At 38.8% G+C, this 25,246-nt stretch overlaps 1 protein-coding gene and 1 long non-coding RNA gene across 8 annotated transcripts in view; one reads left to right on the top strand and one right to left on the bottom strand.

Moving 5' to 3' along the window:
* Positions 1-25,246, bottom strand: part of EPSTI1 (epithelial stromal interaction 1) — a 112,379-nt gene that overhangs the window by 30,871 nt on the left and 56,262 nt on the right. For 4 of the 7 annotated variants that reach the window (XM_082435410.1, XM_082435405.1, XM_082435411.1 and 1 more), the window contains one exon: positions 16,747-16,827. The exons of 2 other annotated variants lie outside the window; for them this stretch is intronic. In XM_082435410.1, coding sequence (XP_082291536.1) covers positions 16,747-16,827 — 81 coding nt within the window. Of the gene's footprint in view, positions 1-12,564; positions 14,442-16,746; positions 16,828-25,246 lie in introns of those variants that run through there. One more of the 7 variants, XM_082435408.1, reaches the window with a different exon arrangement.
* The window catches only part of LOC309647782, a 36,033-nt gene continuing 25,714 nt past the window's right edge, over positions 14,928-25,246 (top strand). Inside the window, exons 1-2 of the long non-coding RNA XR_014256290.1 lie at positions 14,928-16,106; positions 17,327-17,466. This is a non-coding gene — a long non-coding RNA (uncharacterized lncRNA). The remainder of the gene's footprint in view (positions 16,107-17,326; positions 17,467-25,246) is intronic.

Consider the following 25,246-nt stretch of genomic DNA (forward strand, 5'->3'; position numbering starts at 1 on the left):
AGACTTTCAGCTACAATAGTCATTGAATCACACAGCTCTCTATCTCCCACCCATAAATACTTCCTATTAAATTTCTTCTAACTTAAAAAATTTTTTAAGAAATTAAATTTCTTTCTAACTTAAAAAATTTTTTTTCTTATAAAATTTACTTATACATTGTCGAAAATGTAGAAAGTACAAAAACTATGAAGGAAAACATAATAATCACTCATAAAAACCCTCCACCCAGAGATAAGCTCCTTTAACATGTCAGTATATTTCCTTCATTTCTTGATTTACATACATACAGAAATTATAACTGCTTATCACCACCTCGAGTCACATTTACAGGCTTTCCACATGCCAGGCATTAGGATAAACTCTCCACGTGCTCTCTCTCACGTAATCTTAGAAACAATGTCATGAGGTAAATAACATCACTATTATCCATAACAGATGAGGTTTAGAGAGACGAAGTAATCCACACACAAAGTACCATAAGAAGAAGAGGTGGGCTTCAAAACTCACCCAGACTCTATTTTATAATCTTCCCTTTTTTCAGTTTCATGTAGGTGAGCATATTGCTACGTCATTAAAACACAGTAGTGATTGATGCACTGTATTCCAAACTTCAAAATCTTCAAATCCTCTACTGCTGAACAAATTGTTTCAAGTTTTCCATTAAGATGATTTTAAAAATAAACATTCTTATATAAACAACTTGTGTGCATCTCTGATTATTTCCTCAGAATAGATGTATACCTTTTAGATCTAATACTTTTATATTTAGGAAACTCTTTAGAATTTCGTATCATCAGATAGCCCTTCAGTTCCCCTTTTACCAGCAGCAGTACAAGGGAGTCTGTAATGTTTTTTAATAGCTAATAGTGTAAGCCCTCCTTGCCCCAGCAAACACACAAATTATTATCTGTATTTTTATAAAACTTCTTGTTTAATCTTGTGCTTATTCTCCCAGTTGAAGTGTAGATATAGTTTTTCAAACTACATCAAATTCCATTGAGATATTTATTGGAATTCCATTTAACTCTCTAATTAATTTGGATAGAACTGTAGTTATTACAGTATTGATTTTACCACTCAGGGGCATCAGCCATCTCTACTTTATTCAAATTGACTTTAATGGATCACAGGAAAGTTCTCACGTTTTCTGAGGGGTTTTTTAGGTTTGGGGCATTTGGGTGGGTTTTTTTTTTTTTTTTTATGGATTGAGCAATTTTTTACATAGTTGCTTTTTAAATCTTATTTTATTTTATTTTATTTATTTATTTATTTTACTTTTGGCTGCGTTGGGTCTTCGTTGCTGTGCGTGGGCTTTCTCTAGCTGCAGTGAGTTGGGGCTACTCTTCGTTGCGGTGCACAGGCTTCTCATTGCATTGGCTTCCCTCGTTGCAGAGCACGGGTTCTAAGCATGCGGGCTTCAGCAGATGTGGTGCACAGGCTCAGTAGATGTGGCACGTGGGCTTAGTTGCTCCATGGCATGTGGGATCTTCCCGAACTAGGGCTTGAACCCGTGTCCCCTGCATTGGCAGGTGGATTTTTAACCTCTCTGCCACCAGGGAAGTCCCCATAGTTGCTTTTTGATGAGATCTTTTTATCCCCTATTTTCTAATTAATTTTTTGCTAATATTTGAGGAAGTTGTTGATTCTTATATAAATGTTTTATAACCAACTCTAACTCCATTTGTTCTAAGCATTTTTCAGTTGATTCTCGGGTTGTACGGGCAGATTGCTGTCATCTATAAATTACTTATTTCCAATAATTAGACAAACTCCTTTTTTTATTTTTGTCTTATCAAGTTGACTAAAACAAGTCACAAACCTTGTTCCATGCAAAACTGAAGGTTTTTTCCCCTTCACTAAAAAGAGTTTTTTGTCAAATAACATTGAGAAGCTCTAGGTTAGAATTTGCAGAACAACACTGGTTAGTGGTAGGGTTTGCAAATACCCTTATGTTGTTCACTATTCTAATATTTTCCCACTGACATTAATGTTGGTTATTGCTTTGGAAGACTATATGTATATTAAGAGAAAAAATTTTATTTCTAGCTCACTATGTTTTCTTTAATTGATAGATTTTAACTTACCAATGCCCATTTTTTACAACTACAGAGGTAGTCAAATTCTTTTTCTCTCATGACATATCATATTTGCAGTGATATGATATTAAAAGTTATAATATATAGCTAGTCATCTTTGCATTCTGAGAAAAAACCTTACTATGTCTTGGTAAATTATTTAAGAGAAAAAAAAATCCCATTAGTTAGAATTTTCTTTCAGATGTTAATCTCTATAAATCTGTGTGTGTGTGTGTGTGTGTGTGTGTGTGTGTCTGCTCCCTTTAAAAGGTTGTGACATCATGGGGATGATAGTTAAATAATATTAATTCTAATTCTAAATTATTTCATCTTTTTCCTTTCTCTGAAACAATTCGTAGAACATAGGAAAAAAATCTGTTCCTTGAAAATTCTAATGAACTTGCCTGGAAAATTATCCAAGTTTAGCTTGTTAAGGAGAAGTAATTCTCAGAAAATTTTAGAAATCACTCACTTTTTAATTTTTTTTTATTTTAATTCTTTGAATCATTTTAGAATTTTATATTTTCTCATAAAACCATTCACTTAATCCACATATTCAATTCATTAGTATAGTATTATCTATAGTAATATAAACTTAATCTTTTCTAAAACTGTGGTTCTAGCCCCTCATTTCTACTGTTGTGTAGAAACAGTAGAAATGCAGTTGTGCATTTTTACTAATCTCTTCTTCATTAGACTTACCAGAGATCTGTTCACTTTGTTGACCTTATCAAAGAACAAGCTGTTGGATTTTTATAACAGCTGTTTCTTGAAGTTTTGTTATTAATTTCTGTTCTTAATTACTTCCTTCAGTATAGTTTATTGTTCTTGTTCTAAATTCTTAGGCTGGATACTTAATTCATTTCTGTTTTGAGTACTGATTGGATTTAAAGTTATGATTTTTCTTTCTCTGAGTAGAGCATCTCAGGGTACAGCTTTGAATGCATTCCCCATAAAGTTCTCTCTCCATGATTTCTAATGTATTCTATGATAATTTTCTGTCATTGAATAATTTAAGTATGTTCTCATTTTTTGGTTTGTTTTTACTTTCCAAATGACTATATAAAATCAATAATCATGCAAAATCAGTAAGTGCACTCAGCCTATCAGAAAAAAAATTCTGAATTCCTAGAAGGTAGAAAGGAGACAAAATAAATTATATGGAGAAACAAGCATGCAGGATAAACCAGGGCTGAGTTAGCTGTGTTTCTGAAGGAGCTCTGGGAGGCAGTCATGAAGATGACCAGTTGGAGAACTACACTGAGATGAGCTTGGCAGTGGGCTCTTCCCCTCCCACGCTTGCGTACATAGCAGCAAGCACTGACACAGCCCCTTGGGTAACAGTGAATGGAGGAAGGGTGTCTGAGCTCAGAGAAACAGGACAATGTCCCAATACCTGCTGACTTTAGGAGAACAAGAGGCTGCCACATGCAGAAGACAGGCTCCTGTATATCTCACTTGGCCATGTGCCCAAAGAAACATGAGGAGATAACCAAGAATCACCAAACATTCGAGAAGAAAACTACACAAGATAAAACTTAAAATGGAAAGGAAAAAAAGTACTGCTAAAATAGTAAATAGAAAATTTTAATGGTTGTATAATTAGCATCAATGAAGAGATCAGAAAGACTACTGCACTTATAAAGCAGAACGTGGCTATGAAAAAGTAAGTCAGCGACCTTGGTAAACAAATTTGATGCATGTGCCAAATAAGCAGAATGGACACTTATGAAGTAACATAGTGAGCACGATGATCTAGCTCAAGGTTTCTTCCAGAATGCAACAGAAAAGGCCAAAGAGACAGGAAGTATAAGAAAAACGATTAAGAGAGAGAACAGATCTAGAATTTCCGAAAGCCACTTGATACATAACCCAGAAATGGAGAGAAGAGACAATACAGGGGAAGAAATGTGAAAGGAAAATAGAAATTTCCCTGAACTGGAGTGAGACTTATATTTTCAGCTTAAATAGGCCAACCAAATGTCATACAAAATTTAAAACAAAAACACTGTGAAATTTCTTACGATGGGGAGGAAAGGAGAGGAGAGAAAAGAGGAAAAATAAATAAATGCAACAGAAAATTCAGAGTCAAGGAAATAAAAAACAGAAAGCAAGAAAGAAAATGTAGTTAAAAAGTAAATTATGTAGGAGGAGCAAAGTAAAGATGGCGTACTAGGAGGACGCAGTGTTCGAATCTCCTCACAACTAGGGCACCTACCAGGCACCGGTGGGGTACCACAGACATCTAAGGGGACAGGAGGAACCCCCAGCAACCGGATAGGACGTGGGGCATGGAGGGAGTGAAGGGGGAGGAGAAGTGGAGGTGGGACGGGATGAGGGGCGGCTGGGGGAGGGAAAGGCATCCCACGCCCAAAGGGGTAAATTGGGGAACCATTGGGAGGGCAGAGGATCAAAAGGGAGTGTGGCCAGGTTTCCACTGCCCAATTGGGCCCCCAGGAACATGCTGAGATCCTGGGCCTGATCCTCTGCCCACCTATGCCTCCTCCAGCCACACAGGTCCTGAGGGAGTGGGAGGGAGGGAAGGGGGAGCAAAAGTAAAGGCCAGACCTCCAGGACCGGCACCCCTGAGGGGTGGCTGGGGGAGGGGAGGAGTTACTGCACCCAGCGGGACCCACCCACAGTTAGGGGTCCAGTGGTGACGGGGTAGACCCTGGGGGACATGGTAGGGGAGGGGCACGAAGGAATGGAAGGGAACGGGGGCAGTGCTCTCCCTGTCCACTAGTCACCAGGAAGCCTGTTGGGCTCCCAGGCCTAATCCTCTGCCCTCAGAGCCTCCCTCCTGCCGTGCAGAGCCCAAGCCCCGCCCCTACACACCCCCCAGGGCCCCACCTCTACACTCTGAGACCCCCTCCAATGCGCTGGGGCTAAACCCCACCCACACAACCTCATTCAGCGCCCTACCTGCAAACTCCGGAACTCCACACTCCAGAAGCCCTCCTTTCGACATCTGGCCTTTCCCCTTACGTGCAGGTCCTAAGCAGAGGCCCTGCCCCATGCTTCAATGTCACCCCGACTAGGCCCTGCCCCCCACTAAAATGTCACCCCCCCACCCGCCTAGGTCCCACCCCACCCAAAACCCCACCCCTGCCTAAGTTCCATCCCCCACCTAAACTCCACCCCCATAGCGAAGGCTTCTTTTTTTTTTTTTTTCCTCTTTTAGATTGGGGTTCTGTTTTACCTTGTTGATTCATCGTTGCTGATTCGTTTATATTTTTATTTTTCCTAATAAATCTTTTACTTGTCTAATTTTATTTAATTCTTTATACTTTGTTATTGTACTCTCCTTTTGGCATGTTTTCCCTCCCCCGTTTTTTTTTTTTTTCTTTTTTCTGTTGTGGTTTTATTTTACCTTGTTGTAATTGTTTCAATTATAGTTTTATTTTTCCTAATATATTTTTTATCTTTCTAATTTTATTTTGTATTTTAATTCTTTGATATTGTACTGCTCCTTTTTTTCTTTCTTTCTAATTTTTTTTTTTTTTTTTTTTTTTTTTTTAACCACACCATGAGGCTTGCAGGATCTTGGTTCCCAGGCCGGAGGTTGGGCCCAAGCTCCTGTGGTGGGAGATCCAAGTCCAAATTGCTGGACTAACAGAGAACCTCAGAAACCAGGGAATATCAATCGGAGTGAGGCCTCCCGGAGGTCCTCATCTCAGCACCAAGACCCAGCTCTATCCAACTGCCTGCAAACTCCAGTGCTGGACGTCTCAGGCCAAACAACCAGTAATACAGGAATACAGCATCACCCATCAAAAAAAAAAAAAAAAAATTAAATGACAAAAAGATACGTTACAGAAGAAGCAGCAGCGTAAAAACCTACAAGACCAAATAAATGAAGACAATTAGGCAACCTACCTGAAAAAGAATTCAGAGTAATGATAGTAAAGATGATCCAAATCTCAGAAACATAATGGAGAAAATACAAGAAACATCTAACGAGGATCTAGAAGAACTAAAGAGCAAACAAACAGCAATGAACAACACAATAACTGAAATTAAAAATACTCTAGAAGGAATCAATAACAGAATAACTGAGGCAGAAGAATGGATAAGTGACCTGGAAGATAAAAGGGTGGAAATAACTTCCAGGGAGCAGAATAAAAGAAAAATAAAAAAGAATGAAAAGAATTGAGGACAGTCTCAGAGACCTCTGGGACAACATTAAACACACCAACATTCGAATTATAGGGGTCCCAGGAGAAGAAGACAAAAAGAAAGGGTCTGAGAAAATATTTGAACAGTTATAGTCGAAAACTTCCCTAACATGGAAAAGGAAATAGTCAGTGAAGTCCAGGAAGCACAGAGAGTCCCATAAGGATAAACCCAAAGAGACACACACCGAGACACATATTAATCAAACTATCAAAAATTAAATAAAAAGAAAAAATGTTAAAAGCAGCAAAGGAAAAGCAACAAATAACATACACGGGAATCCCCATAACGTTAACAGCTGATTGTTCAGCAGAAACTCTGCAAGCCAGAAGGGAGTGGCAGGACATATTTAAAGTGATGAAAGGGAACAACCAACAATGAAGATTACCCTACCCAGCAAGAATCTCATTCAGATTCTACAGAGATATTAAAACCTTTACAGACAAGCAAGAGCTAAGAGAATTCAGCACCACCAAACCAGCTTTACAACAAATGCTAAAGGAACTTCTCTAGAGAGGAAATACAAGAGAAGGAAAAGACCTACAAAAACAAACCCAAAGCAATTAAGAAAATGGTAATAGGAACATACATATGGATAATTACCTTAAATGTAAATGGATTAAAAGCTCCAACCAAAAGACACAGACTGGCTGAATGGATACATAAACAAGACCCATACATATGCTGTCTACCCACTTCAGACCTAGGGACCCATACAGACTGAAAGTGAGGGGATGGAAAAAGATATTCCATGCAAAAGGAAATCAAAAGAAAGCTGGAGTAGAAATTCTCATATCGGACAAAATAGACTTTAAAATAAAGACTATTATAAGAGACAAACAGGGACACTATATAATGATCAAGGGATCAAACCAAGAAGAAGATAGAACAATTGTAAATATTTATGCACCCAACACAGGAGCACCTCAATACATAAGGCAGATGCTAACATCCATAGAAGGGGAAATCAATAGTAACACAATCGTAGGAGGGGACTTTAACACCCAACTTTCACCAATGGACAGATCATCCAAAATGAAAATAAATGAGGAAACACAAACTTTAAATGACACATTAAACAAGATGGACTTAATTGATATTTATAGGACACACCATCCAAAAACAACAGAATACACTTTCCTCTCAAGGGCTCATGGAACATTCTCCAGGATAGACCATATCTTGGGTCACAAATCAAGCCTTGTTAAATTTAAGAAAATTGAAATCGTATCAAGTATCTTTTCTGACCAGAACTCTATGAGACTAGATATCAATTACAGGAAAAAAACTGTAAAAAGTACAAACACATGGAAGCTAAGCAATACGCTACTAAATAACCTAGAGATCACTGAAGAAATCAAACAAGAAATAAAAAATACCTAGAAACAAATGACAGTGAAAACACGACGACCCAAAACCTATGGGATGCAGCAAAAGCAGTTCTAAGAGGTAAGTTTATAGCAATACAATCCTACCACAAGAAACAAGAAACATCTCAAACAACCTAACGCAATTAGAGAAAGAACAAAAAACAAAAAACCCAAAGTTAGCAGAAGGAAAGAAATCATGAAGATCAGATCTGAAATAAATGAAAAAGTAATGAAGGAAACGATAGCAAAGATCAATAAAACTAAAAGCTGGTTCTTTGAGAAGATAAACAAAATTGATAAACCATTAGCCAGACTCATCAAGAAAAAAAGGGAGAAGGCTCAAATCAACAGAATTAGAAATGAAAAAGGAGAAGTCACAACTGACACTGCAGAAATACAAAGGATCATGACAGATTACTACAAGCAACTATATGCCAATAAAGTGGACAACCTGGAAGAAATGGACAAATTCTAAGAAAAGCACAGCCTTCTGAGACAGAACCAGGAAGAAATAGAAAGTATAAACAGACCAGTCACAAGCACTGAAATTGAGACTGTAATTAAAAATCTTCCAACAAACAAAAACCCAGGACCGGATGGCTTCAGAGGCGAATTCTATCAAACATTTAGAGAAGAGCTAACACCTATCCTTCTCAAACTCTTCCAAAATATAGCAGAGGGACAAACACTCCCAAACTTATTCTACGAGGCCACCATCACCCTGATACAAAACCAGACAAAGATGTCACAAAGAAAGAAAACTATAGGCCAATAACACTGATGAACATAGATGCAACAATCCTCAACAAAACACTAGCAAACAGAATCCAACAGCACATTGAAAGGATCATACACTATGATAAAGTGGGGTTTATCCCAGGAATGCAGTGATTCTTCAATATATGCCAATCAATCAATGCGATACACCATATTAACAAACTGAAGGAGAAATACAATATGATCATCTCAATATATGTAGAAAAAAGTTGTGACAAAATTCAACACCCATTTATGATAAAAACCCTCCAGAAAGTAGGCATAGAGGGGACTTACCTCAACATAATTAAAGCCATATATGACAAAGCCACAGCCAACATCATTCTCAATGATGAAAAACTGAAACCATTTCCTCTAAAATCAGGTACAAGACAAGGTTGCCCACTCTCACCACTGTTATTCAACATAGTTTTGGAAGTTTTAGCCACGGCAATCAGAGAAGAAAAAGAAATAAAAGGTATTCAAATTGGAAAAGAAGAAGTAAAACTGTCACTGTTTGCAGATGACATGATACTATACATAGAGAATCCTAAAGATGCTACCAGAAAACTACTACAGCTAATCAATAAATTTGGTAAAGTAGCAGGATACAAAATTAATGCACAGAAATCTCTTGTATTCCTACACACTAATGATGAAAAATCTGAAAAAGACATTAAGGAAACCCTCCCATTTACCACTGCAACAAAAAGAATAAAATACCTAGGAATAAACCTACCTAAGGAGATAAAAGACCTGTATGCAGAAAACTATAAGACACTGATGAAAGAAGTTAAAGATAATACAAACAGATGGAGAGATATACCATGTTCTTGGATTGGAAGAATCAATACTGTGAAAATGACTGTACTACCCAAAGCAATCTACAAATTCAATGCAATCTCTATCAAACTACCAATGGCATTTTTCAGAAAATTAGAACAAAAAACTTCACACTTTGCATGGAAACACAGAAGACCCTGAATAGCCAAAGAAATCTTGAGAAAAAAAAAATGGAGCTGGAGGAATCAGGCTCCCAGACTTCAGACTATACTACAAAGCTACAGTAATCAAGACAGTATGGTACTGGCACAAAAACAGAAATATAGATCAATGGAACAGGATAGAAAGCCCAGAGATAAACCCACGAACATATGGTCACCTTATATTTGACAAAGGAGGCAAGAGTATACAATGGAGAAAAGACAGCCTCCTCAATAAGTGGCTGGGAAAACTGGACAGCTACATGTAAAAGAATGAAATTAGAACACCACCTAACACCATACACAAAAATAAACTCAAAATGGATTAAAGACCTAAATGTAAGGCCAGACACTATCAAACTCTTAGAGGAAAACACAGGCAGAACACTCTATGACATAAATCACAGCAAGATCCTTTTTGACCCACCTCCTGGAGAAATAGAAATAAAAATAAACAAATGGGGCCTAATGAAACTTAAAAGCTTTTGCACAGCAAAGGAAACCATAAAAAAAAGACAAAAAGACAATCCTCAGAATGGGAGAAAATATTTGCAAACGAAGCAACTGACAAAGGATTAATCTCCAAAATATATAAGCAGCTCATGAAGCTCAATATCAAAAAAACAAACAACCCAATCCAAAAATGGGCAGAAGACCTAAATAGACATTTCTCCGAAGAAGATATACAGATTGCCAACAAACTCATGAAAAGATGCTCAACATCACTAATCATTAGAGAAATGCAAATCAAAACTACAATGAGGTATCACCTCACACCAGTTAGAATGGGCATCATCAGAAAATCTACAAACAACAAATGCTGGAGAGGGTGTGGAGGAAAGGGAACCCTCTTGCACTGTTGGTGGGCATGTAAATTGATACAGCCACTATGGAGAACAGTAGGGAGGTTCCTTAAAAAACTAAAAATAGAACTACCATATGACCCAGCAGTCCCACTACTGGGCATATACCCTGACAAAACCATAATTCAAAAAGAGTCATGTACCACAATGTTCACTGCAGCACTGTTTACAATAGCCAGGACATGGAAGCAACCTCAGTGTCCATCGGCAGATGAATGGATAAAGAAGTGTGGCACGCATATATATAATGGAATATTACTCAGCCATAAAAAGAAATGAAATTGTGTTATTTGTAGTGAGGTGGATGGACCTAGAGTCTGTCATACAGAGTGAAGTAAGTCAGAAAGAGAAAAACAAATACCGTATGCTAACACATATATATGGAATCGGAAAAAAAAAAAAAGGTTCTCATGAACCTAGGGGCAGGACAGGAATAAAGACACAGACGTAGAGAATGGACTTGAGGACAAGGGGAGGGGGAAGGGTAAGCTGGGACGAAGTGAGAGAGTGGCATGGACATATATACACTACCAAATGTAAAATAGCTAGTGGGAAGCAGCTGCATAGCACAAGGAGATCAGCTCAGTGCTTTGTGACCACCTGGAGGGGTGGGATAAGGAGGGTGGGAGGGAGACGCAAGAGGGAGGGCATATGGGGATATACATATGCATATAGCTGATTCGCTTTGTTATACAGCAGAAACTAACACAACACTGTAAAGTAATTATACTCTGATAAAATATTAGAAAAAAAAGTAAATTCTGTAGCAAGAATATGTGCAAATACACTAGCAATCACAATAAATGAGAATATATTAAAAGAGACTACAAAATTGGGTAAAAGAAAAAGCCATTTTTGTCACTAGAAATCTAATTTAAGCCAAGTGACACACAGGGGTTAATATTAAGTGATGGAAAAAGAAATTGCCACATAAGTTCTAACAAGAAGGATGGCAGAAAAATATATTAGAATCAGACAAAATTAAAAGACCAAAAACATAAAGCCAAAAATCACTAAATGGGAAGAGTAGTATATTACATATTAATAAAAATCTGTACTGAAAGGCAGGCTTCTCATAAGTCTCATTGGTTGGAACTACTTCCCATATCAATGGCTGAACCAATCATAGTTAAGTAGAATAGAATTTCCTTGATCAGTTAGACCATTTGCAAATGGATCCCTGGACTGATTTCTTCTGAATTCTCGGAAACACAGGCCATGCTAAGTAGGATGAATACATGAAGGAAAAAAACAGGGTTTTAGGAGAGAATTAGGCAATTGACAATATTTGATACACCACTCTGAAGTTATCACAACACAATATTTTCTTGTGTAGCATTAATTACTACCAAGTGATTAATCACTATAAAATAAAAGTGCAATGTTTTTTATTTTTCTCCTTTTAATTGTCCATCTTCTCCATGAAAAAGTAAAATTCAGGAGAGCAGGGACCTTGTCTATCCTGTTTCTAATTGGAGCTCCAGCATCTTGCAGAAGACTCAGTACATAATATGAGCTCAGTACATGTTTGTTGAGAGGATGGATGGATGGATGGATGGATGGATGGATGGATGGATGGATGAATGAATACTGGGATGGATTACTCTGAGACAGATCAACCAGAATAATAAAGTAAAAAAAAAAAAAAAAAAAAAAAGCCAGAAAAGGAAAGCTTAATATGGTGTTAAATAGTGTCAGAGTTACAGGGATAGAGGGATTTCAAAAAGACCACTGAATTGAATGTTCAGAAGGGATTTTACCTTTAGAAAGCAGTTGCAGTAAGAATATTTATGAATATAAACCAGAACATAAAGCATTAAGGACAAAGTGGGCTATAAAGGTGTGATTACAGTAATATTACCTTTGTCTTTTTTTTTTTTTTTTTTTTTTGGTAGAAGCAGAAAAGGTGTTAGCTCTGAGGATAGCAGAATCAAGGAAGGAGTTGGTTGGCTTCTTTATTTAGAATGGCAAGAGTCAGCATGTTTGTTGACAAAAAATGTAGTAGTCAGTGGAGAATATACTGAAGGCATAGGTTGGAAAGGGAATTGTAAATAAATTTCTAGAAGAGGGAATTGAGTCAAATGTAAAATACTGAGAAGTTAAACTTAAGGAAGAACCTACTGTCCCCAGAGACCAGCGTAATGTAAGAATGTGAAAGTCAGGGACATACAGGGCAGGATCAATGTGCTGTCACCTCAACTTAACCTAGAGAATCTACTTTCCAATTACTCCACAGCAGGTGTTCAATAAATCCTTGTTGAATGAATGGAATGAACAAACACATGAATAGACACAATGATACAAATGTGTTATTTTCTGTATCTTCCTACCATAAACATGATTCTTTTTTTTTTTTGAATTTTATTTTATTTATTTTTTTATACAGCAGGTTCTTATTAGTCATCAGTTTTATACACATCAGTGTATACATGTCAATCCCAATCGCACAATTCATCACACCACCATGCCCACCCCCCCGCCGCTTCCCCCCTTGGTGTCCATACGTTTGTTCTCTACATCTGTGTCTCAATTTCTGCCCTGCAAACCTGTTCATCTGTACCATTTTTCTAGGTTCCACATATATGCGTTAATATACAATATTTGCTTTTCTCTTTCTGACTTACTTCACTCTGTATGACAGTCTCTAGATCCATCCACGTCTCAACAAATGACCCAATTTCGTTCCTTTTTATGGCTGCATAATATTCCATTGTATATATGTACCACATCTTCTTTATCCATTCATCTGTCGATGGGCATTTAGGTTGCTTCCATGACCTGGCTGTTGTAAACAGAGGTGCAATGAACATTTTGGTACATGACTCTTTTTGAATTATGGTTTTCTCTGGGTATACGCCCAGTAGTGGGATTGCTGGATCATATGGTAATTCTATTTTTACTTTTTTAAGGAACCTCCCTACTGTTCTCCATAGTGGCTGTATCAATTTACATGCCCACCAACAGTGCAAGAGGGTTCCCTTTCCTCCACACCCTCTCCAGCATTTGTTGTTTGTAGATTTTCTGATGATGCCCATTCTAACTGGTGTGAGGTGATACCTCATTGTAGTTTTGATTTGCATTTCTCTAATAATTAGTGATGTTGAGCAGCTTTTCATGTGCTTCTTGACCATCTGTATGTCTTCTTTGGAGAAATGTCTATTTAGGTCTTCTGCCCATTTTTGGATTGGGTTGTTTGTTTTTTTAATATTGAGCTGCATGAGCTGTTTATATATTTTTCAAATTAATCCTTTGTCTGTAGATTCATTTGCAAATATTTTCTCCCATTCTGAGGATTGTCTTTTCGTCTTGTTTATGGTTTCCTTTGCTATGCAAAAGCTTTGAAGTTTCATTAGGTCCCATTTGTTTATTTTTGTTTTTATTTCCATTACTCTAGGAGGTGGATCAGAAAAGATCTTGCTGTGATTTATGTCAAAGAGTCTTCTTCCTATGTTTTCCTCTAAGAGTTTTATAGTGTCCAGTCTTACATTTAGGTCTCTAATCCATTTTGAGTTTATTTTTGTGTATGGTGTCAGGGAGTGTTCTAATTTCATTCTTTTACATGTAGCTGTCCAGTTTTCCCAGCACCACTTATTGAAGAGACTGTCTTTTCTCCATTGTATATCCTTGCCTCCTTTGTCATAGATTAGTTGACCATAGGTGTGTGGGTTTATCTCTAGGCTTTCTATCTTGTCCCATTGATCTATATTTCTGTTTTTGTGCCAGTACCATATTGTCTTGATTACTGTAGCTTTGTAGTATAGTCTGAAGTCAGGGAGTCTGATTCCTCCAGCTCCACTTTTTTCCCTCAAGACTGCTTTGTCTATTCGGGGTCTTTTATGTCTCCATACAAATTTTAATATTTTTTTGTTCTAGTTCTGTAAAAAATGCCATTGGTAATTTGATAGGTATTGCACTGAATCTGTAGATTGCTTTTGGTAGTATAGTCATTTTCACAATATTGATTCTTCCAATCCAAGAACATGGCATATCTCTCCATCTGTTGGTATCATCTTTAATTTCTTTCATCAGTGTCTTACAGTTTTCTGCATACAGGTCTTTTGTCTCCCTAGGTAGGTTTATTCAAATGTGTTATTTTCTGTATCTTCCTACCATAAACATGATTCTTCTTGTTTTCTTAAGGTAAACCACTGAAGTGATAAGGAGTAACAGACTCTACCAGCCAGGAAATGCCTCCAGGGGACATTTTCTAACAACAACAGACTGATCAAAAAGGGAGAGAAGCAAAAAGAAGGTAAATATCCTTATGTATTCTACCCTTATTGAAGTCCCTAGTGATGGAATTATCTATACACTCATGATTCATTTTACTGAAAGCTTCAGCAAGTAAAGGGAAATAATTTATGTTAAAAAAATATGTTTAATTAGTAACCAGAAAATATGTATGTATCAATATTTGTCTAACTCCAGAAGAAAAACAAGATTAAGAAATAAAAAGCTTTATTTTCACTGTTTAAAATAACTGCTCAACCTGAAAATTAAATCCCAGATCTGATTTTCTAATCTGTTGAGCATTCTCTTTGTAAAATGTTCTACTTTTAATGGTTTTTACATTCTAAATATATACACCAAACTTTATAAAACACTATTTAAAATTCACTAAAAGTTATTTTAAAGTAAATCGTATCTACACTGATTTCATAACACTCCCCTCAGTATCTAAGTACCTCAGGACCTAGGAATAAATTAAAAGATCACAGAAACACTTCATATGATTTAACAGACATTACTGAAAATACAACATGAGTGTATACCAGATTTAGTTTCCACATGCTAATTGCTAGAATCTTACTGTAACATTGCTTCTTTAATTGTAGATTTCAATATGAGGCCTTTGTCAAAAGAAAAAAAATTTTTTAAACACCAAGGGATAAAAATGTTTCATGGTTTCTTTATTGCTTATATAGTAGCTTAATAACTAAATTGGTAACTTACATTATTTCTTTCAACAATTTAATTACTACGTACTATGCACAAAACAGCTCAGTGACACAGTCATTTGTATTGTATGCTGGATGAAATTATGAATGAGTAAGAAATTGACCACTTTGGGGAGGAGGGTAGCACTCAAAAGGGTCAAATTACAGCAACGACAATTAGTACATATTTCATAATATGATTTCCATACACAATTGCTATAATAAGTTACCTTGTGCAACAAAGACATAAGGGAAAAAAAACCAAATTAAATGAAATCGAGGAACTCAGAATGGGAGTTAGAATTCAGTTAATTGTATAATTGAAGAAACAGATTTAAGAGATATTCTGGAAGAGGGCTTCCCTGGTGGCACAGTGGTTAAGAATCCACCTGCCAATGCAGGGGACACGGGTTCGAGCCCTGGCCCGGGAAGATCCCACATGCCATGGAGCAGCTAAGCCCGTGTGCCACAACTACTGAGCCTGTGCTCTAGAGCCCACGAGCCACAACTACTGAGCCCATGTGCCACAACTACTGAAGCCCGCGCACCTAAAGCCTGTGCTCCGCAACAAGAGAAGCCACCGCAATGAGAAGCCCGCGCACTGCAACAAAGAGTAGCCCCCGCTCACCGCAACTAGAGAAAGCCTGCGCACAGCAACAAAGACCCAACACAGCCAGAAATACAAAAAATAAATAAATAAATTTATAAAATAAAAAAAAAAGATATTCTGGAAGAAATGACAGGATATCACCACAAACACAGCAAGAAAAAAGTTGGAAAATAAAAATGATGGGGAATATAATGGTCTTCAACTAGCTGAATAATTTATTTTGCTTTTTTAAAGGACCTGGAATGAAGTGGCCCCTTGGAGTTGACTCCCATCTTCCCCATCACTCCCGGCCCTTGTTGAGGAGCCTCTGGCACCACTGAGCCTACATATCAAAGGCAGGTATGACCATCAAGTCACAACACTGTTTTCAGTTACATGCCAGAAATTTCATATTCTAATAAGGATTACCCTTTAAGTACTTTTCTTAGGAGGTTCTGTATTCATTTCACTGATTTCTGTTGCTCGTTTTATTTGGAATTTTATGTTTTGTTTGGAATGCCTCACATATTTGTATATGTGTAGAGTATCCTTACTTTTCATTCTATGTATATTTTTAGATGAACATTTAAGCCAGTTTCATGATTTTGTATGCCTGCTTTGTTTGTTATGCATTATAGTAGTCTCTGGACACTATTTGCAATATCATATATCTTTGGTTTAAAAAATGGCAGTGGCATTGGTTATGTTTTGTAGATCATAAGTTCCCAAGTGTTCTATCATCCTCTCCATGAGATGCTGGCACCAACTATAGCAGACACATTGTAGCCCCTATGAGGCTAAGTATCATGAGAGTTTTGACCAGAAGGAGCTACCACACCACCATACTTTTAAAACACACTCACATCTCACCATTTTTAACACCTGTGGGGTTTTTTTATCGTGATTTTCACGTATGTAGGTATTTCTGTTCCGAAACCCTTCAAAATTATCTAGTACCCCAAGCAAATAATTAGCAGTGGCTAATTGAGTCTTTGAATACCTTCTGGCGGTGTTCATCCTTCATCTTTTGCAATTTTTTACTTCCTTCCCTTATAGAATCCATATAAGCCTGTCTTCTGGCCTGTAATGGTATAGGGAAAAAAATCATGGAAAAAAAGCATCACAACAATGTACTGGTCTGCCTCTCATGGGTCTGGTTCTAACAAATTGACCTCATACTAAGCATATAGTAAGCTCTCCATATACAGTTGCTTACTGAGTGATTTATGCATATGTCTGCAGACGCCCCTTGGGATATACAAAAAGAAGGTGAGTACAAGCAAAATCATCCAGCACATTTTAAAGGATGATCTGAATGTTTGTTTCATTAAGCTTTAAAAATATCCCCTCAGAGATAATCAACATAGTTTATTCTTTCTAATGAGAAGGATTTGAATCAGAGGAAAGTTAAATATATTTTTCAAGAATATTCCAACTAGCTGGTAAATATCAGAGGCAAGCAATGGTGACACTGACATCAGAAGCACTGACATGTCTACTGCTCATTAATGCTATCCTATTAAACAGCGTGTCAGCTGCTGATTGATACCATGTAATCCCAGAGATGCCTTTCTCTCTAGGTCTTTGCGTCCCTAATCTGTACCTGAAGCTCACTTCTGTTCCTGAGAGGGAAAGCAAAGCCTGTTCAGGAGCACAGGAGCCATCATTTCTGGCTGAATTAGGACCTCAAGGGGGAGCCTTGGAAGAGCCAGCACACACGGTAGGTAAGATGTCCTTCAGTCCCAGTGACCCTCCACGTCAGGGTTCCCCCCATGGATGCAGAGACCATGTGTGCTGGAATTTATGAGATTTCAAGTATTCTATCTGTTCATGTCACTTTCTCTCCCTCACATTGATTTGTAGCCCACCCTCTGTAAGGCAGAGAGGGCAGCCTGATAAGTTAATGCGTAGGAAATCCATTGTTCTCATAAAACTACCAGCAGCATCATGGCAGCAGGTGACATATTTCAGGCCTAGTTCTTTGGACTAATAATCCATAAAGCTTATGTAGCCTGATCCCCCCTTTTCTCTCACCATAACTTTTCTCAAGCACTTCTTAATTCATTCCCCCATTTCTGTCACTATAAAACCCATATTCCATCAAATAATGAGAAGCACTTGCCAGAAAGGGAGAGAGGCTCTCAGAATTGTATCAGCTATAGCACTACCAATTAGAAAGGTAGAGCTCCAGATGTGTTCAGAAAGCCCACATGTATCCAAACCCTGCTACATTAGACAGGCACACATATCCTAGGACTTTGTTGTGTCCATATCCTGAAGACAAGGGGACTGTGGTAAGATATAAAGGAGGGCGAGTCATTCTCCCATGAGCCCTTCTTTTTATATTAGAGAAGGCTAGTTTTTATCACAAATATTCCATACAAGATCTGAAAGGTGGGAAGGGGGCCGGGGGCACATCTTATAGTCAAGGGACTAAAAGGAGGAGTAAGATAGTTAAAGCAGATATGATGACTTTATTGAGGAACCTATTTGTATACCTTTCTTTTAAACTTAACCACTTTGCTGTTCTTTTATCAAAATATGGGTCCTAGTTTTTGAGTCAGAAAAAAAAATGGTTAGACACGTAAAGTGTCAATGAAAAGGCCACAGAAACTGGGAAGTCACATGGCATCTCAACTACAAAGAGTTCAAAGTTACTTGCAGTCCTAATGCTTGCTGTGATCCCTGGGCACGACAGGAAGTTTCTGTTCAAAAATAGGGGGAAAAAAACTTTTGATCACTATTTTTCTTAGTTCTAAGTCCCAGAAATTTCTGTCATATTCACATTATTTTTCTATCATAAAATATTGATTTAACATACTAATAATAAACTTTTTGTTATTCAACTAAAATATACACTTTTAGTCATCCTCCCCCACAAGCTATGCTTATAATATATTCATTCTATAAGCAATATTTCAGCCTCCTATGCACAAGCACTGTGGTCAGACCTGACCCCAGACCTCAAGTGCTCATAGCCTAGTGTGGAAGTCAGACAAAAAGATTAATGAGACTAATGATTACAGGTATTGTGACATCATGAGAGGTATTGTGACAAAGGATGCTAAAAAGAAGGACATTTAATTACACTGGATCAAGGACACCTTCTCAAACTGGGTGACACTAGGTTGTGTCTTAAAGAGTAGGAATCAGAGTAAGCGGGGCGGGGCACTGTGTGAATAAATGAAAAATGGCATTGTATTAGTTGGCTCAGGCTGCCATAACAAAGTACCACAGACTGGGTGGCTTAAGCAACAGATATTCATTGCCTCACATGGAAGTTAGAAGTCCAAAATCAAGGTGCCTGCAAGGTTGTTTCCTTCTGAGGGCTGTGAGGGAAGGAGCTAGGCCTCTCTCCTTGCTTACAAATGACCGTCTTCTCCCCGTGTCTCTTCACATCATCGTCCCTCTATACATGTCTGTTCCTATGTCCAAATTTCCCGTTTTTATAAGGATTCCTTTCCTATTGGATTAGATCTCATTTTAACTTGACCTCTGTAAAGACCCAGTCTGCAAATAAGATCACATTCTGAAGTACGGGAGGTTAGGTCTTCGACATATAAATTTTGAGGGGACACAATTCAATCCATGACAAGCACTAAGTTCCCATTTCAAGACGGTGAAGTGAATATGTTTCTGCCCCATTCCCCTCTCAGAAATTACCCTAAACAGAGGAGGAAATGAAACAAACACAAACCCTGCTTCAAAACCCAAGAGAAATCAGTATTCCCAGACAAAAATCTATGAAGACAAAGTAGATGAAGAAATGGTAAGTGGCTAGGAGAGGAAAGAGCAAACCTAAAGACTTGCTGGGTGGGGACAGAGGACTCACAAGAAGCCAGCTTTTTCCACAGAACAATGTGAGGGCCCCAGAAATTGATGCACCAGCTACTGGGTAAGACAGTTGGATGAAAGGATGGTGCCTATGTCTGCTTCCACCCTGAAAATTCAGGTGCTAATTCTCCCAGCCTTGAGAGGAAATCAAAAGTGTATCCTCTGGATCAACTAAACCAGACAGGCCTAGTACAGAAGGCAGCTGTGGTCATATCCCAGGGCAAGAATGAAAGGATTGTGTAAACTCCTACATACTAAGCGGTGAGCCTCTGGGCCCCCTTCTTTGAAGTTTTCTACTGCTCCCTGTACTGTTTCCTCTAAGACGTAGAGGGTGATTTTATCCATGAAACAAGAACAGGTTGTTATTTTTTTAAAGCAGCAAAGAAAAGAGGAGCTCTTAGAAATTAAAAATATCTCCTCTTTCCCCACAAAAAGACAAACCAGTAAAATATTTAGAAGATAAGGTCAATAAAATGTGTGAGATAACAAAAAAATTATGTATATTTTATATTTTTATATACATTTTGTATATAGTATCATATATATGTGTGTGTGTGTATATATATATACATATATCTGCCCCAAGTTCCTGGCATAAAGCTCCTAAAACCTTTGTAATTTCCTAAATGGTGAGAGCTTTAGGAGCATCTCTTGTTCTAATATTTCGTCTTTGACCCCATCCCTGACTCAGGGCTCCTTAAAATCCTCATAATTTCCAGAGCGGTTAAAGCATAATGAGCATCTTTTGTTCTACTGAGGCAACTCCATGTGGGCTCCTGGGTGACTCCTGCATGGGGGCTGGTCACCAGAGAGACGGAGCCATGATTAGAAGTTTGTAATTTTCAGTCTCAAACCCCCATCCTCCAGAGAGGAAAAAGGAGCTGGAAATGGAATTAATAATTGATCATGCCTACATGAGGAAGCCTCCATAAAAGTCCCAGAGGCATGGGGGTTCCAGGAACTGTCAGGTAGGTGAACATATCCATATACCAGGAGGGTGACCACACCCCAACTCCACAGGGACAGAAGCTCCTGCACTCGGGACCCTCCCTGACTTCACCCTATGTATCTCTTCATCTGGCTGTTCATCTGTATCCACCCTTTAATAAACTGGTAAACATAAGTAAGTATATAGTAGTATGAGTTCTGTGAGTGGCTCTAGTAAATTAAGTAAACCCCAGGTGCAGGTTGTGGGAACTTGTGATTTGTGGCCAAGTTGGACAGAAGTTGTGGGTACCCTGGGGATCTACCACTTGTGACTGGCATCTTAAGTGGGGAGCAGTCTTGTGGGACTGAGTCCTTACCCTGTGGAATCTGACGCTATCACCAGGCAGAGTGTCAGAACTGAGTTGAATGGTAGGACACCCAGCTGCTGTTGCAGGACTGCTTGGTGGGGAAAACACCACACACACCTGGCCTCAGAAGTGTTGTGTGTGTGTCAGTGGAGCAGGAGTAAAGGAGACACTCAGGAGAGAAAGGACTGGGTTTTTTTCTAGCTCAATATGCCAGGAAGTAAGGGGAAAAAAGTAGTCAAAGGTAAATTAGAGGAGAAAAAAATTTTTACAAAAAAGAAGAAGATAAATCAAGGAGGCCTAAGATTTGAATAATAAGAATCCCATAAAGAGAAAATGAAGGGAAATAAATCAAAGAAATAGCACAAGAAAATCATCTAAAACTAGAGATAAGTTTCCAGACTTAAAATGAATAAAAATGACCCTCCCACTAAGGCACAATATGAAATTACAGATTATCAGAAAAAAGGAGGTTAAATTATTTCCAGGGGAAGCACAGAAAAGACCTCATATAAGAACTGAAATTCAGATGGCCTTGGATTTCTCAGGAACAAATAACTCAAAGTTAGAAGAGCAATGCCTTCAAAATCCTTTAGGAAAATTATTTGCAATTTGGAATACTTAACAGAAAATTGCAAGCTAAGTGTGAGGGCTGAATAAAGACAGTTTCAGACATGCAAGGGCTTGAACATACATCTTCTCTTGGCAAGCTACTAAATAATATGCTCCACCAAAACAAAGAAATAAATTTTAAAAATATAGAAACAGAAATCAGGGAACCCAACACAGGAAAGCAACAAAAGCAACTCCCCAGATGATGTTACAGCAGTGATTCTCATCCTTGGCTGCAGAGTAGAATTACCTGGGGAGCTTTAAAAGCCTCAAGCCCAGGCCACAATACAGCAGGAGCTCAGGGGGTGCGATCCAGGCATCAGGGAACTTTAAAGCCCCCCAGGTGATTCCAATGTGCAGATGAGGTTGGGAATCATTCCATGAAAGGACAGTCCCAGAACCACAGCTGTGTAGGAGGCTTAAAGAACAACCAGCACAGGTTAAGTCAGGAGGGAGGAGGAGGAGAGGAGGGATATTTCCAGAAGGGAAAGAAACCCGAAATTGACAAGTTATCTGACAGGCACAAAGTGGAAAATTGTGTGGAAATTTTCATCAAGAGGCACTTTGTAGAACAGTCACAAAAGCTAAAGGAAGGCCATCAAATGTTCAAAGGAAACTAAGAAAATGCAAAAATAAAATGAAATTTTTTCAACGTTTTGAAAGGAAAAAAATGTAGAGTATAACTGGCTTGGCAGTGAGAAAATATTTTCAGAGTCATAATAAAGGAAAGCCTGAAATACTGAATGATTATATTGGGAGAATGGGGGAAAGAAATTAATAAGATCTAACATTGATTAATCAAGAGATAGCAATATACACGTTAACAGATATTCAGAGCCAAATAACAAAAGACAGAGCTAAGGGAATGTGGCGGGATGAATAATGGCCCCCCAAAGATGTCCACGTCCTAATCCCTGGAAGTTGTCAATGTTATACTTTATATGGCAAAAGAGACTTTGCAGAAATTGAGGATCTGGAGACCGGGATATGGGCCTGTGTGATCCAGGTGGAACCAATATAATCACAATGGTCATTATAAGAGGAAGGCGAGAAGGTCAAAGTGTGGAGAGAAGGTGAGGTGAGGATGAAAAGTCAAGATTAAAGTGATCCACGTGCCAAGGAGCCAAAGAATGGTGGCAGCCAAGAGACGCTGGAAGAGGCAAGGAACCGATTTCCCCTCGAGCCTCCAGAAGGAACCAGCCCTACTGACACCCTGACTTCAGTCCCTTCATCCTCATGTCTGACTTCTGACCTCCAGAACTACGAGAGAATACATTTGTGTTGTTTTAAGCCGCTAAATTGGCAAAAAATCATTACAGCAGCAATGGAAAAGTAATACAAGGAGATTAAAGAATTGAAATGCAGGTAGGATTGAAGGGATGCAAGGGACGTATGCCTTTCAGTGTTGACTTTTTAAAGGTCATGTGACACATGGGTAAAAAATTAAAGCAAACTGCACTGAGTGTTCAGAGGAGTGGAAGTGAGAGGATATGGCCAGAAAGGCGGGAATTAGAGAGCAGTGCTCCTCAAACATTAAGGTGCACACAAATCACCTGTGGACCGTGTTAAAATGCAGGCTCTGATTCAGGTCTGGAGCTCCCAGGTGATGCTTATACTGCTGGTCTCTGGAGCACACTTGGAGCAGCAGAGACCTAGACCGCAGGACCGCAGAGAGGTGAGTTGTGGGAGGTAGGGGAGAATGGAGGCACAGGAGGACAGAGGGCAGAGAGGGCTTTGTGCTTAAGCTACGGCATTTTGACTTGATCCTTGAAGATATAGGGAGCCACTGGGCAGTGGAACAACAGGATGAGGTTTTTTTTAAATTACTAGTCCCTGTAGAAGACGCAGGGGGAAGCAAACCAGAGACGGGTTGTACATTAATGGCACAACTGGAAACATTCAGTGATCGGGACTGGGGAGGGTATGATGATGCTGGTACTTCTGCTTCCACACCCACCGCCAGTACAGAGAACTACATCCATCCGTGTGTGAGTGGACACTGTAAGTTCTTCTTGTCTGAAGTTCTCTTGTGTGACACCCACAGGAATTTTCTTCTTGTCTTTTTCACTGACATCGTCATATGGCATTTATTAAATTCCCATCTGCCATGGCAGCCCCACATTTAAATAAGTGTGAGAAGAACAATTTTCTCAGGAAAGTTGCATTATATAGCAAAATTTAAATTGTGTTTAAAAAATCTTGAGACAGTGCGGCTCCTCACGCCCCGCCTATATGGATATCATGCAGTGTTCACCTGTGCATTGACCACAGTTAAGGCAAACTGCAGGTGTCTTCTTTTAACTTCGCAGAAGTGTAATGTACATATTTGATTTTCCTAAAGCATTAAAAAATGGTTCTGCAGTGCATTCTCTGAGGACTTCTATGCATATGGATTAGACAGTATGAGAAGAACACAATATGGGTAAAAAGTCAGTTAAATATATTGAACACCCACAAATTATTAATAGTTTGGTGTCAAAATGGGAGCAGCTATTGAATGTTGTTGGTAAGGAGCCAGTACTGCTCCATATTTCCTATTAATAGCTCTGAGGATCTTATGCCTAAGGCAGTAATCAATCCACAGAAAATGCAGCTCTGGGAGAGATTACTAATGCCTTGGAAGACAATATTAAAATTCCAGGATGATCTTGTTAAATTGAAGAAACGAGCCAAAATCAATAGAGCAAGCACACAGGTGTTTCAACCACAGAATTCAAGAAGCCCTCAAACAGAAATCAAGACCATCCTGCCAGCCAAACACCCAGGTGGTAAAGCTAGCCAGCTCCTGTTTTCCCTCCCCTCCCCCATCATGAAAAGGCTATCCAGACAGATGTCATGGAGTGTCTCTACACGGGGTTTAATTCTACTACCTACAGCTTCTCAACTCCTTCCTCCAGTGCCCTGCAATGAGGGGAGAGGGATGATGGATTTGATATGACTTGTGGAGCCCACACTAGTAAATTTGGACTTTGGAACACTGCCTTAGAAGCACAGAAAAAAGAAGAAGCATTTAGAGGTTTGTAGGTAAGAGGAGAATGACTTTTTCCCAAGGAGTGTCCTAATGTCTTCCTGACATTTTAAAATGTGGTCACTAAAGAGAAAAGGGGTTGGGTGGAGAGGAAGATCAGATGTCTCTAACAACCTCTCATTTACCTGCCCAAACCCTGAAAAGCTAAGACTTTTTAAAACTTAAACCAATCTTTTCTTTCAACTACAACCCTTTCCGATGGTCATCCTTAATGACACTACTTCCTTGCCCCCAGTTGGTCAGTCAGTAACCAAGCCCTGCCTTGTTCACCTCCTAAGTGGTTCTCTGACCTGCACTCTCATCTCCATCCTCTCACCCACCACCTTACTTCAAGTCTTCATCATTGCTTGCCAAGGCTAATATAGAAGCCTCAGAGACCTCTCTATTACTTCAGACCCATCCTTCACCTGGTTACCAGTGATCCAGCTAAAATGCAAATCTGACCTTGAGGCTTTCCTGTTTAAAACTTTTCAGTACCTTCAGTACTGACAGAATGAGGTTCAAGTTTTCCAATGTGGCATATACATGTCTGCAGTGGTGTTCTACCAGAAGCACCATGAGCTTCCTGTGTGGGGCATCTCTGGAACCTCAATGTCCGGGAGTTGCTGATAGCATCTTGTACCCGGGGTCAGGGACGCTACAAATCCTGCACTACCCAAGACAGCCCACACAATGAACCATCCCACCCAGACTGCCACAAATGAGAAACTCTCCTCATGGCTCCTGATTTCTTC

The sequence above is a fragment of the Balaenoptera physalus genome, assembly GCF_965194825.1.
Source record: "Balaenoptera physalus genome assembly, chromosome: 18".
In the NCBI taxonomy this organism is placed as follows: Eukaryota; Metazoa; Chordata; class Mammalia; order Artiodactyla; family Balaenopteridae; genus Balaenoptera; species Balaenoptera physalus.